Here is a 16,802-nt window from a genome sequence, read left to right as displayed (position 1 = left end):
GTTCATTTTTAAAATAAACATCAATCTAACGTAATCCCAAAACATTACTGCATATTATCTTCCACTGCACTGTAACTTGATTAACTCATAAGTGAAAATGGATCGAACAAGGAGAAACTTGGCCAGATTTATTCAGGTTTCTTCGAAAATATTTCAGACCATTCAACATTAAATACCATGCGGCTACTAATGCATCAGACGTTTGAGACAGTTAACGTCATCTCCATGTTGTAATTAGTTTCTGCACAAAGTGCCATCCTTTCTGAACTAAGAAGAGCGACACACATTTTATCAGCTTATTTTGGAACGTGTAAGATAAAGCACCGAAGCTTCATGTGAAGTCAATATTGTATAACGAATTTTGAACTATGCGACTTCTAATGTGTCCCAAAATTGTTCAACAGCGGGTCATAAAACAGTATACACACATATCAGCAAATACAATTCCGGATGCATCAATGCTTGCTAAGATAATCAATCTCAGCTAATCTGCACTAAATAAGTGATGCACATTTCTCTCTCTCTACCTCAGTCGGGAATATATATATATATATATATATATATATATATATATATATATATATATATATATATATATATATGCATAACGCATTTCCATTTTTCTATTTATATCTATATAATGTATGTTTGTATCAATAGTTTCGATAATAGTAATTTTAACAATGGCATTTTAAAAGCTAAGATCTTAGGAATCGGTTTTGTACACTTATATTGATTTATATATAATGTTTATTGTGACGCGAACGGAGGTCAAGCATGTTTCAGAAAAAGTATCATGACCGACGTGTTTATTTGGCAATTTGAATTAGCTGAACTTTTATGTTCTTAATGCTGAATGTGTCATTCATAAACTGGTAGGACTAATATGCCTTTTGTTTACAATTATCGTGAAAATCACCGTTCTTAAAGTTGTGTGAATTTCTAAGGAGTTAATGAGAATTAATAATTTACAATCGTTGATTGTAATTACTGTGTTTAGAACATTCATTTTAAAGGACATCCTTTAATACCTGTGTCTAAGCTGAAATGGAGTATTTTGAGTTGATGAAAGGACTTTTGGATATTGATATAATAATATTCAAATAAGTTTTGGATAATTTTGGATTAAACGTGAATTCACTTTTTAAAACAAAATGGATTTAAGATAGACTTCTGTATTATTGACACATCAGTATATTAGAGTTATCATTCTGAATACCTTTGGAACGCATTAGGTCTACATCGTATCTATTGGAATTGATATCAATATTTAGGAAATGGAAATTCATAACGTACATTAAGTTACCTTTAATTCTTTTACTTTGCACCATAAGGATATCAATAAATCAATACATATTTTGAATTGTACAAAATACGCTGGTTTCGCTTCTTTTTTGCGACGTAGTTAAACACCAGAATCACAAAAATATCTTGCACTTAATTACATTACTGACATCTAGTACTTCAAATTTCCCAACACATCCTCTGCAGCACGTGTACCTACCTAGCTCATGAGCCATTTCGATCAAGCGTACTACCTATGATTGAACGAACCCCTTCAACTATATTTAGTCAGTCAAAAGCGCGACGTTGAGGACGTAGAGAAGAACACAACGGAAATATTTTGGCTGGATTTTACCAAACTTTTAAAAGAGGTGACACTGTTTGGCAATTAAAAATGGCTAGACTCATATGTGTGTGGGGGGTGAGGGGGAGGGTGCGTGTGTGTGTGTGTGCGATTTGAATTTTTAACGTCGCTTTAACAATTTTGTAATCATGTCGCTACGTCTGCAAGGTGGCAGTTTATAGTGATCATCAATGAGACATCAAGTCGCATATATGAAGTATGATGACCCACCCTCTAACATTATCCGGACACCAGGCCGACCACGGCAAAAGCTAACCTCTTAATGTTGCGCGCCGATCGACGCAGCTGTTAGTACCATTGTTATTAGACTTTGGTATTACTCGGGCGGGGTTCTAAGCACTAGGCCACCGGAGCAGCTGGGTAGACAAGTAGCACCTAGGGAAAGCCTAGAAAAAAAAATATACCTTGTGTTTACATACAACACCTAGCGCCAGAGGCGGCGTTAGGATTACGCGGGGCCTAGGGCCTACCATGACCGCGCGGAGCCATATTTTCGGTATCTCCTTTAGTATGCTACTGCAAACACTGATTATGTCTAGACTAGATCAACTTCCGCGATTTGGCGCACGAATTTAGTTTTTTCATTATTCATTAAAACATCATGTTTACCGGAGAATATAGCTCATAAGGACGACCTTAGGCCTGAAGCGGAGCGTGGGTACGTTGGAAAAGCCTGTCAGTAGCTTCTCGTGGGTCGGTGGTTCTTCCCTGGGTTTTCCAGGGTTCTTCCTCCACCAGTTGTACTGGCCGTCATGTATAGCCTATCTTGTGCTGCAAAATGGCGTTAAACCCTAGAATGGCGTTAAACCCCAAAAGCCGTTCATGCCTAGCGCATTCAGAGATGTGTGAGGGTCTAACCAACGACACAAAGGTAAATGCAGACATCGTAATTAATGATAAGCAAAATAGTGTTACTCGGACTATCCCATGCATAATTTCGGCTGCAAGGCAGTTGTTCTCCGGTGCACAAGTTAACTTTAATTTAGAGAATTGTGTATCGTGTATTGTGGTATCTTCAAAAAAGTTAAAATTTGTTCTTAAATTTGACTGCTTCAAGTTCCATGCATTATATTTAGAACACACTGGACAGACCGTCTAGACTGTGGCTACATACACTCATAACTGAAACACGTTTTAGTAAATTTGCTAACCGGACTGGGAATGAAAGATGTACTTTTGTTTCTGACGTCATGTTCAGACCTCTTGGGAGCTAAGCATAGTTTTGACAGGTCGAAATGATACACGAATGCTGGGCAATATATATAATATGAATGATGATGTCGAAGATTTCAAAAAGCGCATTCGATAAAATGTTATTTCACCAATCTGTAACGTCAGAACAAGATAATCAGCCTCCTGAATCGAAATTTAAAATAAAATAGCAAATGATAGGTCCAGATGGCACACCGCATATGTGTCGCTGGGCCTGCGAAATTTAAGTTTAACGTTATAAACAAAACAAAACCGTGTCGATCGGATGAGACAATATGTATCTTCAAACTGTTCATTTGTTTGCATTGAACATTGTCAGGACCATATATCCGTTTCAGATAAACAAGAGATTTAGTTGATATTGTCATAGAGTACATCCTCAGTTGAATAAAGTGTCGACTTATTCTTCTAGCGTTTGTCTTTTGTCTTGTTTAAATATATTAGTAGATATTGTTTTCATCTCTATGGTCTCAAATTAAAAACATAAAATAAAATATATCCAACAGGTTTCGTAAAATTCAACAAATAATGTATTTCCCTTGTACAAAAAAGTGAATATTTGAAAACGAACTTACAGTATTGAGAACTAAATCCCAAATAGACCAAAACATGTAACTTGGTTTTCAACACGTGGTCCAGCGTTGAAGGCGTTATTGTACCTGTAGTCTTGAATGTAATAAGGTACAGGTAACCTCAAGAGTGATGATGTACCAACTGTCCTCCAATTAATCACAATACTATAATTAAAGATGTCCTTGTCTGAATTCACTATAATACCAAATTAATATGCATGTCCAAGAAAAGTATTTAAGTAAAGTTTGTAATTATAGTTAATAATACTTTTGTTTACATGAATAAAACCAAACCAAATATTTAACACCGAAATAAGACTGATTTCCTGTTCAGTTGTACTACAGGAATGAGTAATTTCTTGGGTAAACAAGACACACACACACATACATACATACATATATATATATATATATATATATATATATATATATATATATATATATATATATATATATAATAAAATATCGAATAACTTGTTCATATACATTCACAAACACATATACACTTGCATGAGCATATATAAACATACACCGTCATCTTAGCATAAAAGACTTGAATGGTAACAATATCATTAGTGGTGTTTCATACAAGCTTATACAGATGTAGGAATATCCCAATGTCGACAACATAGATGTTGGACAACGGCTTACCATGAAAGTGATTATGGGATCATATACAAATCTTTGAAGAGAAACAAATATTCAACATGATCATGTCAACATTATAAACTTCGCGCGGATTTATGCTAAGATTATCGATATTAAGACATTACTTAATATCAAGCAGTAGTTTTATATTTGTAGCACTTAGTTTAATATTATTAAGATATAACTAGCAACTGATTTTGAGCAGTTTTCAATGTACATTTGTAGCTATGTTTGCCTATTGTGTCTGGGGATTTGTATTAAATGTTTTATACATTTTAAACCATCGACACACACACATTCACTAAGGAACGTGTTCTCACAGTTTGGGCCGCTGTCTCGTAAATACGCAAAACATTTGTTTCTCAGTCGGTGCAAAGAACGAGTTAACATTAGGCCTAGACTCATTCATTAGCAATACATAGTGCATTATATCCGCCAAATCTGTATGAAACACGAATGTGGTATTTATTGCATACCCCATCTTGTGCGCTTTGTAATTATATATATATATATATATATATATATATATATATATATATACTGTTGGAATTCGAAGACAAACTGGAATTGACCAAAGTTTGATTTTCTGGGACTAAAACTAATACGTGTAAAGGTAAAAAACGAAACTTAATTATTTCAAGTCTTGGTGTGTAATACGGAAATATAGTCGAACAGCTGTAGCGAAAACCAGAACAATATTGTAAGAATGAATGTATATGTATCACTATTGATGTGTAAAGTTCAAGTCGGCTAATAACCTGAAAATACCTATATATTTAGATCTAAAGGCTAAAGCTTACATAATATTTTGTATGTAAGAAAATTACCTTGACACAAAATGGCATGCTTTGTAAAACAGTCTTCTCCTTCAATAAACACATAGTCACCCTCTCTTCGGGCTACTGCACAACACGTGTCGTTCTTAAGGAGCTGCAGTCCTGTTGTTTTGTTGTTTTTTTTAAATATAGAAAACACAGTTAATGGTTCCCAGAAAGATATAAAAGAAGCATGAATTATATAGAGCATCATTTTTGACATGTGTATGAGAAACATATTTTGGTAACCGACGTTGCCCACACGAGTACATGATCCAGCTACAATCTTGACAGAATGTACAACGAAGCATTTTTGCTTCAGAATTAGATAGATAAGTTTCAATTCCAACAAGATCTACTTTCATGGGGAGAAAGCGTGTCCATGATCTGTTAGTACAATATTTTTTGGTATTAGATTTAGTTGCAAAATATCATATTATATAGCTGTGTAAATAAGAATGTATCTTATTATATACGCCATTCATTATAAATTTACTCTGCTTCAACATACTCTAAAAATTACATTCTCAGGCTATGAAGTGTCCTCGTCACATGATATTTGTGTTGTGTAACAAAAGTTGAAAACAGGTTTCAAGAGAGGTAGTGATCAAACATCTGCAAACAATTTATTTACTTCTATGTGAAAATGTAAGCAAATAAATAACTTCTTTTAAAATTAAAACCTTCCTACCGTTCATCGTATGGATCATCGGAATACGATATAAGCCGAGCCAGTATGTCGAATTTTCTATCATATTCAAGCTAGGTATTCCTGACGACATGAGTTGTCCTCCTATGTCTGCACAGTATCTATTTGCTTGTGTCCATCTGAGAGGAACAGCTAGATCCATCCGACACAGTTTTTTGGTAGCAACTGTCCATTTATGTTGTCTGCATGCTGTATCATTCGCTAGAAGTAAATTAAAATATGATATAGAAAACTACAATCTGATCAGAGCTTCTATGTGCATGAGATATCGTTTGATGGCCTCCACAAAATTCGAATGTAGCAGTTGAATGTGGCCTTCCGTAACTATGTACCATACTATGCATAAGCAGTGATAAAATGGATGGGCGGAGGCTTGTTGAACAAATCATATAATTAAATACTCTGTGTTTAGAAAGAAGAAAACTCAATGGCACAAATATTCACCTGCCGTAAAGGTGTGTGCCTTGCAAACATGAACTATGAATTTACCATTACAAAAAATCTAAATTACATTTGATAGCGTTACTTGTTGGTCTAGGTTCTTGGTCATGTCTTAAATGTGGTATCGGATTCAAAGAAATAGTTAAGTTCGCCGGTCATACGAATGTTTTCGCCAGTATTATTGCGTTCGCAGGTGGAGAATCGACAACACCACTGATATGGAACCTATGATAGCCGGAACACCTCGGACGTTAAATGTTGTTGAGGGAACGGAAGTGAATAAAATAGCTACCATAAATAAAGCGTGTGCAGTATCTTACCATGTTTTAGAAGAAAACAAAACAATAATACAGAAAGGTTTTCGATAATTCCCCTATATACTCTTAGGCGACATTTTTTTTAATTAAGGCAACACGCGCGGGATAGGAATAGAAAGCCAGATGCGTAAAGCTATTAGAACCATAAAAATATAAATCGGATCAACCACAATAGCTGGCATCGATCACCAACTACCGGCTGCAAAGACAAGAGCACAACAACCAACGTAATTTGCGCGTGAAGGTAATACACAAAATACCAAGAGATGTGTTAGAAATTGATATGCTTTCATTATCAGATATTACAGTCGAATCGTGTAAGGCTAAGACAGCTTCGTGAAACTGTAGCACAATTCATGTTTTAAACTCCTCCGTGAGATTGATGTTTCCATCAGATCCTTTATTGCTGCGAAGGCTGCTGCAAGTGTTCGTGAAAATGACCGCGGCCTCAGTTTTACTCGTAACACTGATACCGGAGCTACCGAAAAGGATAGCAATTACATGTACCATAGCTTTTCGTTTGGCAGCGTTGCGGTGCTTTACACAATTATCAGGCAATTATTCAGATCAAATATGAGCTAAGTGAAGAGCTGATGAAACTGTTTTCAAATATACACTATTTGGGTAGTATCTGGGGTTAAATAGAACGTTGTTTTAATATATATAACATGGATCGATTAGAACTAGCAACCTTGTGGCTGTATGGTGCTACACTTATAATCTTAAACACAAAGATAGTATGCTATGTTTGACAAAAGCTTTGAAAAGATTTTCGGGATTTTGGAAAAATAGACCAATGCATGATCTGGATAGAAAAATGCGTATTAGTTAAAGGGTATACTTCCCAAACATGCTATTTTTCGGGTTTAACAGCACATAAACACCAGAATATGTTCTGCCGAGTGAATTGATACATGTCGAAAGTGACGAAAATCGATGTTTCGAATGAAACATCATGTCCAACTAGCATACCGAGAGTGACAACATACACCAGCCACACAAACAATTGCAATATGTGTGTAAGCACAACTTCGGTTATTCAAATTCACGGTGCAAGCTGATAGGTCATGCTCAAAACTTTTAAAACACTTAACTGTAAATGTGTTTGCTTGGAAGCAGAAACTATTGTATCCTCTTGAACTATCGTCATATTTCCAGCCAAAGATTCACATTACCGGAATATGGCTGATCTGCTATGGCTGAGTGATATGATCAAAACAGCCAGCAATAATTGGTCTCAGAAGAGGAATTATTATCTTTATTGACCTTTTTATATTGATCAATTCTTCGTACATATACATCCAAACACAAATATACTAGTACGACAGCGACAGTTACCATGGCTTATTTCTTTGACGTTGATCTAGAATACTATGATGAATTTCAACACATCATAACGAGTATCCGCTGGCCTCAGAAGTGATGTCAGTTCTCTTAAAGTAGTTGTTCCTTTATCCTCAGTCGGGGTACATTTGTAGACGAATCCGGTCGAATGTATACTGATTACACCAAGCTATATCCGAATTATCGGAATAATATTAGCCATGAAGTCTGTGTAAGAAATCTGCAGTTGTATTTGAGATTAGAAATGTTTGTTAAGTAAAGCACATATGGTGTTTGGATATCGCAAACACGCTTGGAAGGCTCCTTATAACAGAGTAAAACAAATCTACGTCTGGATGCAAAACATTAATTTCATAGCGACTCTTCCAAGCTCAAAATAATTCCGTTATGGGGAAGATGATGGATATGTTGCGAAAGATAATTTTTATTTTCGACAGTGAACTTGAAAATCTTCGAAGGGATATTACAAACCATGCATTTGAATCAACGACGATTTTCGATGGTGGACTTTTTACCGTGTGTAGTAAACAATCAAAACTGAAAGTAACAAGATTTTCTACGTTTTCCAAACGGTACATGGAGTAGGTTTACTAAGAAAAGATCAAATCGCAGTCGTGTTTCAATATAAACATATTGTACATGGATACGGATACGTTCTTGGTGCATGTTACTACCAATAACGTGTAGGCGAGTATGGCTGAACCACGTTTAATCAAAGAAATTGACAAAAGTTAGTGTTAGAAAGATCACCCGATATTTGGTAACACCAGCAAAAATGTCGTAGGAAAATTCATAGACGATGGTTCTAGTAGAGTATGTGGGATTGGGTTTAATGTGTATTCGATCGTGGTTGCGCCAGAAGACTCCGAAAACAAGATGTGAGAAAAATATGTCGAGTCTGTCATTATTGAAAAGGATCTCCATCGATGTATGAGAAATGTCTTCGCAACGTGAATTTACACGCAAGACATATATGATTTCGACGCAAAAACACTTACTCGTACAGGAACCATGCTAATGTTATTTGTGTGAATGACGTTGGGGATCTGCAGGACTGCTTCATGGCTTCGCTATTCGAGGTCGCTTTGCCTCCCATATTTGAAAGTTGGGCTTTAAATAATAATAATAACAATAATAATAATAATAATAATGAGGACTTTGTATAGCGCCTAATCTTTAGAAGCTCTAAGCGCTTTACACCATTAGACAACACATATAAGATATAAAAAAACATAAGGATATGATTACAAAAATAAACATCATGAAATTAGAAAACATTACAAAACATTCTGAGAATATTTAAGGTAGGAAACATTATTAGGTCTTTATGTTTGTTATTGCAGTCGAAATAAGTGAGTTTTGAAATCCCTCTTGAATGTGATGACTGTGTCTTTGTGTCTAAGTTCAGTGGGCAATTCATTCCACGTTGCTGGGACCTGATATGCAAAATAACGCTGTCTATATGACTTTGTTTTCATAGTGGGAATAATGAGTATACGATTGTCAGAAGAGGAACGTAAGTATCTTGCTGGTGTGTACACATGGGTGAGGTTGGATAGGTATGTTGGACTAGAGTCCGACAGTGAAACGTAGCACAGAGAACTAATGTTGTGCTTCATTCTGGATCGAATGGATAGCCAGAGTAGGGTACATAGCAGCGGGGAGGTGTGCTCTGATCATGGTACTCTAAGTATTATCCGACCAGCTGTGTTTTGAAAATGATGATATGTTGACTGTACTATAGAATAAAATATGTTTAAAATATGTTTAAACCTGTAAATACATAAATGAACCCTACGCGGTCAGTAGCCGATCTTTTATCTCGCTTGATGCACACAGATACCGAATACAATTGTGTTGGAATAGTCCTAACGTGGTGGTGGAAATCTCTGTATAGGTATCAACTGAACACTTTTACCTATTTACAGCAGCATTGTTTAAGCGAATCGTGCGTTTATCGCAAATATTAAGTGCATGTATGATTAATGAAAGTAGCGTTACCCATTACACTGGACAACAAATTTTTACAAAAGTCATGTTACTGAAATAAAATTAGTCAATTCTTATCAATTTTTATGTGCTGAACACGAATATGACAGTCAAATTGCAAAATTGGCTCTAGTTTTTTTGTAATCTGCAAGAAATTAATGTTTACATAACGAAATGCATTCCAATAGTAAAAGGTCAACTGTAATAGCCTACCTATAAAAAATCAAGTCATTGACTACATCTTAGATTTCTTCGCCTGTCTCTTGTACAGCTGTTCGGGAGCATCTCTGAGGAGTGTCCAGCAGTAGTCAGCCAGCATTGTAGTGGACCATTTTCCCTGGTATCTTTGTTCCATTGTTGCGATATCTTGATGAAAACGTTCGCCGTGTTCATCACTAATAATACCACAGTTGCTAGGAAAGAAATCCAAATGGGAATGAAGGAAGTGAATCTTTAGAGACATATTGCAGCCAAGTTTCTTATACTTCATCAACATGTCTTCTACTAGTTCCTTATAGTTTTCTGCCCTAACATTTCCGAGGAAGTTTGTAGAAACTAGGCGAAAAGCATTCCATGCTTGTTTCGCGTCACCTTCCAGCAAGTTGTTGAACCGGTCATCTTTGAAAAGCTCTCGAATCTGAGGACCCACAAAAACTCCCTCTTTAATCTTTGCTTCGCTGAGTCGAGGGAATTTTTCATGCAGGTATCGGAATGCTGGCAAAGTCCGGTCAATGGCTTTCACGAAGTTCTTCATCAAACCTAGTTTGATGTGAAGGGGTGGTAGCAAGATTTTCTGAGCCTCAACCAGAGCTGGGTGTTGGATATTCTTCTCTCCAATGGCTACATTCTGCCTGTGAGTCCATTCCTTCCTCATGTAGTGCATTTCCCTTGCTCGGCTATCCCACTCGCATAAGAAACACATGTATTTTGTATATCCTTGCTGCAGTCCCATTAAAAGGGCAACTACCTTCAAATCACCACAGAGGTGCCAGCTGTACTTGTTATACTCAATGGAATTCAGTAGCTGCCTTAAGTTATCGTATGTCTCTTTCATGTGGACAGCATACGCTACTGGAATAGATGGAAGAATGTTTCCATTGTGCAAAAGCACAGCCTTGAGACTCAGTTTCGAAGAGTCCACAAATAGTCTCCAGTCTTGTGGGTCATGAGTGATTTTTAAAGCATTCATGAGGCCCTCAATATCGGAACAGAATATCAGATTACTTTCCTTTCTGAAGAAAGGCTCCAATTGCTGGTGGCGCTTTCGATATGCAGTAATTGTGACATCTTCTTCTAGAAGATTCCATTGTTGGAGTCTTGATCCTAGCAATTCTGCCTTGTTCTTTGATAAGTCCAAATCACGAATCAGGTCATTTAGTTCTTCCTGTGTTATTCTGTGTGGGGTTGATGATGCACCACAGTGAAAATCTGGATCACTGCATGCTGATGGACCAGGAGAAGAACAGGTCGACTCACCTTTGTCTTCGTCAGATGAATCAAGAGAATATTCTGCTGGAGGTTCTGGAATAGGAAGTCCCTCACCATGTGGAACTGGTCTCAATGCAGACGGAATGTTTGGGTAGACTATTCTCGACTTCTTTCGCTTCGTTATTCCGCCGGAAAGAGGAGGAACCAAGCAGAAGTAACAGTCATTTAGGTGGTTGCTTGGCTCTCTCCACACCATTGGGACTGCAAACGGCATTGATGACCTTTTGCAATTCAACCACTGTGAAAGCTGTGTTGTACATGTAGCACAGCATATATGCGGAGCCCAAGGCTTGTCTTGGTCACCAACCTTGCATCCGAAGTAAAGATGATATGCCTTCTTCATTTGAGAATTGATACTTTTCTTCTGGTTGGCAAATGTCACTTCCCCACAAATATAGCAAAAATTGTCCGCGGTATTAACACACTTTCGAGGCATTACTGTTCTTTATTGTACGTAAATGGATAAAATAATAAGTTTTATGTAACAGTAGCTTGAACTGTCTCGCACAACGTCTAAAATATTTTAAATGCTGAACCTATCTGATTGGGCTTTATATAGTACACTGCTTACGTCAGCTTCAGCAGCCGCCTGGCATTAGTATAATAGGCCTACACATGTATAGTACACTGCTGACGTCAACTTACTTCAGCAGCCGCATGGCATTAGTATTGCATTGCATCAGAAAATGATGCAATCAACTGTGGATGATGTGAGCATGATGGTATTATGCAATGTTACATCATTATTCCGGATGTTGCTGCAGTCCTACTGGAGAAATTTACACAGTGAAACATAGAAAATGAGGTATATGAATATCTTCAAAACGAGAGCCAATACAAATTTTTCACGGTTATATTCGTGTTCGGCACACCAAAATACTACAGATTAGGGCCTTTTCAAGTCAGTAATGATTTCACTGTTGACCAGTGTTATTAAGGTCGTCCGTCAATCAGAGACAGCTCCAGTATGCTAGCCAACACACTCCCACAAGCCGAGACTCGAATAATAATTAGTGTGCTTACTGCTGTCCGAACTGTGGTCTGGCAAGCGATATATTAAATCGTTCCACAATAGTTTGTTACATTATATACTAATATGTCTATTACGAACCTGCACAAGCTGTTTTGTTTATATCAAAAGATCTGAAAAACTATTTACCTGGATGGAGTTGAAATAATCGTGACTAAACTACAATATGCGTACATAAATTCGTGTACGTCCATCTTTGACACATGCTAAATATTTTCATGTCAACGTCTAAGCTTCTGTGTATCTTCACTGATATTGTGCAAAGTTTGATGTGCAACGTAACGTATGTAACATGCAACAGCAACATAATGTATTAATGCTTCACCAGGCTTATGTTGCATAATACAAACAAGTCGTGAATCATCCACATATTAATTGTATCAAGAGATATATCTCTTTACCAGGGTATTTACTGCTAAGTGTCCCAGGTAGATTCACCAACGAAGCAGTGACGTCACCGCCGCCAACATTTCTTTACACACGGCGAATTTATGACGGATGTACCACGAGTGTCCGACAAATGAAAATATTTTCATCCACACTGAGCACAAGTTCCAATGTATTATGTTACTTGTATCAATTCGAGGTTTACTAGCAGTCCATCGCTTTTTCGCGGAATCGTACAGAGACTGACAACTGATGTATTTTTCCACAATTTGGTCGACATTTATCATGGTGTCGCGGAATATAAATGCAGAACACGCTTTTAACGTTCACCCCATAGTCAAAGCCAAAACTACCCAAGTATAGTTTTGTTGGAACATGTTCCGTGTTTCCAATATTAATGTGTGCGCTAATCATTGGTGCGGCTGGATCAAGGAAAACAACCATTGTTGAGTATGACTCTATAAATGGTTAACGTGGGGTCAGCTGTTCATAATTGCGCAGTATCATGATGAATTAAACGCTTATACAGTAGAGCTTTGTTGGTTGATAGGAAATAAATCGTCCACCTTTGATTAATTTTACACAATCGATGAAGCTCCTTCCACTGATGATCATGATTTGGGCGAAAACATTTGAATTGTTCAAGTTAACGTGAACATCAATACAACCCCACGATAATATTTTCCAGAGATCAACATTAAAACAAAGACGTGATCTACGTCACTGAGTGATGCGTACAAAGGCCTGAAAAAATGAAAGGAGAAGTGTAACATGTTAATCATATTTGGTTTCACTGGAGCGCATCTGACCTATTGTGCTGCATACCACTCGTGGAATGAGTTTCGGATCATGTATGTGAAGGTCATCAGAGACGGTTATTGTTTCAACATGATTGTCATAACTGATAAGCCTCGCAAGTTTCGCGCTGGCTTAAACACATGTATGTTTTACTAATGGAAAAATTCGTCAAAGATTGTATGGTGACGATGCTGTCCGACGAGACCAGGGTGTCTAATATAAACTATAACTTCTTTATATTGATAAAGATGTGCGTAACCGTGTGAGAAATATATTAACGTTCCGACAGGCCAAATGGGAAGGAATCATAAAGGGTTTTGAAAAATACATAAATTTGCACTCAGTTCCAAACCAACGAACAAATGAAACAAGCTGTGGAAAAAAAACGCAGCAATGATTGGAACAGAAAAAGAAATTGGTCCAACTGTCGGGACAGAGCGATCTAGTGAACAGTTACCATTGCATAGTATGCGTCCAGGAGCAGATGCGCCCAACAAGAGGCGGAAAAAGCAATGAAACCACCGAAGCGCATGTCACGGATACCACGGCTGGTTATATGTATATAACTTTGACTCAAAATGACTGAATGAGATGTTCTAAAATGTGCCGATTCGTTTGACCTAATTGAAAATAGCATGTAATGGGAACATAACATAGAGCACATACAGACGTGGTAGCCTCTGACTATTAGGTAAGGTGGAGGGAATAGACAAAGCGTGGAATGTACTTTTTGATAATGTCAAATATTACAGAAGTGGACCCCAAAGTCATCGTTTAGAAGAACAGCAAGCAGAGATAGAATTCATTGGTGAAATTATTAGTAATTACGTAATCAGATGACATGAACTTGGGGACAGGATGGAAACGCTCCTGGAATCAGTTTGCGCTGCAACTACGCACCAGAAGTGATTCACGAGGTCGCATTGATTTATTAAGTGCTGCTCACCAACAACATTGCGTTGATGCACGGACTCTTTATAGGCATTGACTACCATACAATACCGGTGATGAGTTCTGTTTATACACCTCATATTTTACTTGCAATCAATGTTTCGATCAAACTTGTCGTTGCAAAGCAACCCTGAGTGTTACCACCATGATTGCAATCTGATAAAAGAAATCCGAATGCTATGTAGTCTTTCCAACACTAATAACTGTGAGGCAATCGCGCACACCAGCTCGGTCGCGTTTATTGTAGCTGGTTTATTTTTATTGCGGTCTTTTACCAGTCTCCTTTCAAATAACTGGAACGTTTTGTTGGCAGGGGGCTTTGAGAAAACGAATGGAACTTTGTTGAAGTTTCTTGGGGCGCTTATCGGATTCAATCAGCCAATGAAGAGATCTGAAGCAGGATTACGTTGGTGACCAAGGGCGATTCTAAAATCAGCATATGCGTGCATGGTCCTGCACTCAGCTCTACCATTTCGATCCAGCACTGAACGTACGCTCTTTATATTGTGCATTCATCGTTCATATCTGGTCTGAATATAGTAATAAGATGTCATAGGGCATGCGAATTATGCCAAAAGGCCCAGACGGTACCAGTTACAAAATCACGTCAGACATTGGCACAACTACCAGCATGACCCTGAAATGTGACGCTATCGGAGGTAGGTATAAACTTCGGCTTTGACAAAGAGAGCTCGCTTGATTGTATACTGTTTGGAACTGCCCCTACGGAGGCCCCTGGTGATATGACATCGATTAATTCCATGGAACAATCCCCGGTTGACAAACCTTTGTTTTGCTCACCGTTATACAATTTTGATTTACTAGCTATGACAACGAAATTCATACATTTTCAAGGTGTCTTCATGCTAGGTAAACTCGCACCGATGATTCTCCGCACAATGGAAACGTGATTGGTTGATCTCGATTAAACAACATGACATGAATCTCCTTAGGTTACATACGTAATGACATGATATCATTATCTGTATTATGACTCGCGTGGATTTGCACCTCCAATAGAGGTTGTTCATTATTTAACTTGAGGAGGTTATGACAGCCGTTGCTTAGTTCACCACTGCCGTTTGCAAACTTGGACATCTTCATCTTGTTGTTGAAACATTGTGTGTATTTGCGAGATGCCTAACTTCGCTTATTGATTAGTTGTGTGGATCTGACCATACTTGTCAGCGAAGTCGAGTTTTTTGTTGACGTTTACCCAGGCAAACAATTAAAGCCAGGCAATTAAAAACGATGTACCTATCAACGACTATACTGACACAAACATGTTATCAAAAGGTACAAAGTTTGGCGAATTAGTGAGTGTAGTTTACTAATGGAAACCAATCTCTTCTGGCAAAATAGCGAAATGGTCACACTACAAATAGTCAATATATTTATATAAAATTCAGTGACATTAAATTCGTAACTGGCAAAGCTAATTTGGGAAACGCGACTGCATTAATTGACAACAAGGAAAGGAAATGTCACCATCGTTGCCACAGTGTAAACCTCTGCCACAGTGTTCAGTTAATGCCATATAACATAGTCGCTCCCACAGAGTACAACCGCTGCCACAGTGTACAATCACAGCCATAGTGTACAATTACGAGGCATATCCGACCGCATTATTCTGTAGTGTTATCGTTGCAGTGTTTTCACATTGCAACATTCTACTTGGAGGTAATCAAAAGTCTTCGTCGGTGGCATGTGCCCGTATTCAAGTGCTACATCGACAGCATCAGTACAAAACGTAGACCTAGTCGCTATTCACAATAATGATCTGGACACTAACGCATTGATGACTGCATGAGTCACATCTGTTGAGAAGGATACCCCTGCATGTGGTGTTTTTGTATCGGTGTTGGCAGAACTAGAACAGCATCAAGGTTAATCTCGCCACATCTTCATCAATGAATTAATGTTCTAACGTATCTTGTGCAAACTAGTTTTATTTGAACAAGCTTTTCTAATTGAAATTTAATTATAACAACAATTGATGATTGAGACGACAAAAAACTAGATATATCTGATGACATCGCGAGCTATTTATAACCCCTCCCAAACTTTGTTTAATATGCAGTCTTTATATTGACATAGAGCAATATCAGAAGACAAAATTACAAATTTGCATGGACAGTTAAGGCACTAAATATGTGTGCGTCGTCGCCTCTCTGGCATTAGGAGTCAAAATGAATCGAAAATAAAGCAATGCATCAACATATGTATAGCATTTATAGTCATTTTGTTGTTCAATCAAAAACAATTAATGACACTTACCTCCCTCACATAGTGCACCGTCCGCCACTTTCGATACACAGCTCTCTGTAAATAGCTTCATACCACCACGAGTACTCCTTGCGTAGACACATTCTTTATAACCATGCACTATATACTGGGTAATGTCCTTGTCAACTGTCACAAATCAAGTAAATTTATCAATCATAAGATTTAAA

The 16,802-nt window shown here is 37.5% G+C and overlaps 1 protein-coding gene across 3 annotated transcripts in view; it reads right to left on the bottom strand.

Moving 5' to 3' along the window:
* LOC149791188 (uncharacterized) overlaps positions 1–16,802 on the bottom strand; it is a 31,967-nt gene that overhangs the window by 7,771 nt on the left and 7,394 nt on the right. For 2 of the 3 annotated variants that reach the window (XM_089969631.1, XM_089969632.1), the window contains exons 5-7: positions 16,627–16,761; positions 5,587–5,805; positions 4,908–5,018 (exon numbers count right to left, since the gene is read on the bottom strand). In XM_089969631.1, the coding sequence (XP_089825757.1) occupies positions 4,908–5,018; positions 5,587–5,805; positions 16,627–16,761 (465 nt within the window). The remainder of the gene's footprint in view (positions 1–4,907; positions 5,019–5,586; positions 5,806–16,626; positions 16,762–16,802) is intronic. The other variant, XM_089969633.1, reaches the window with a different exon arrangement.

Source organism: Sinohyriopsis cumingii, chromosome 9 (genome assembly GCF_028554795.1).
Source record: "Sinohyriopsis cumingii isolate HCF-2022 chromosome 9, ASM2855479v2, whole genome shotgun sequence".
NCBI classification, from domain to species: Eukaryota; Metazoa; Mollusca; class Bivalvia; order Unionida; family Unionidae; genus Sinohyriopsis; species Sinohyriopsis cumingii.
Note: the sequence above shows the minus strand (reverse complement) of the source record. Positions and strands in the feature narration are given on the sequence as shown.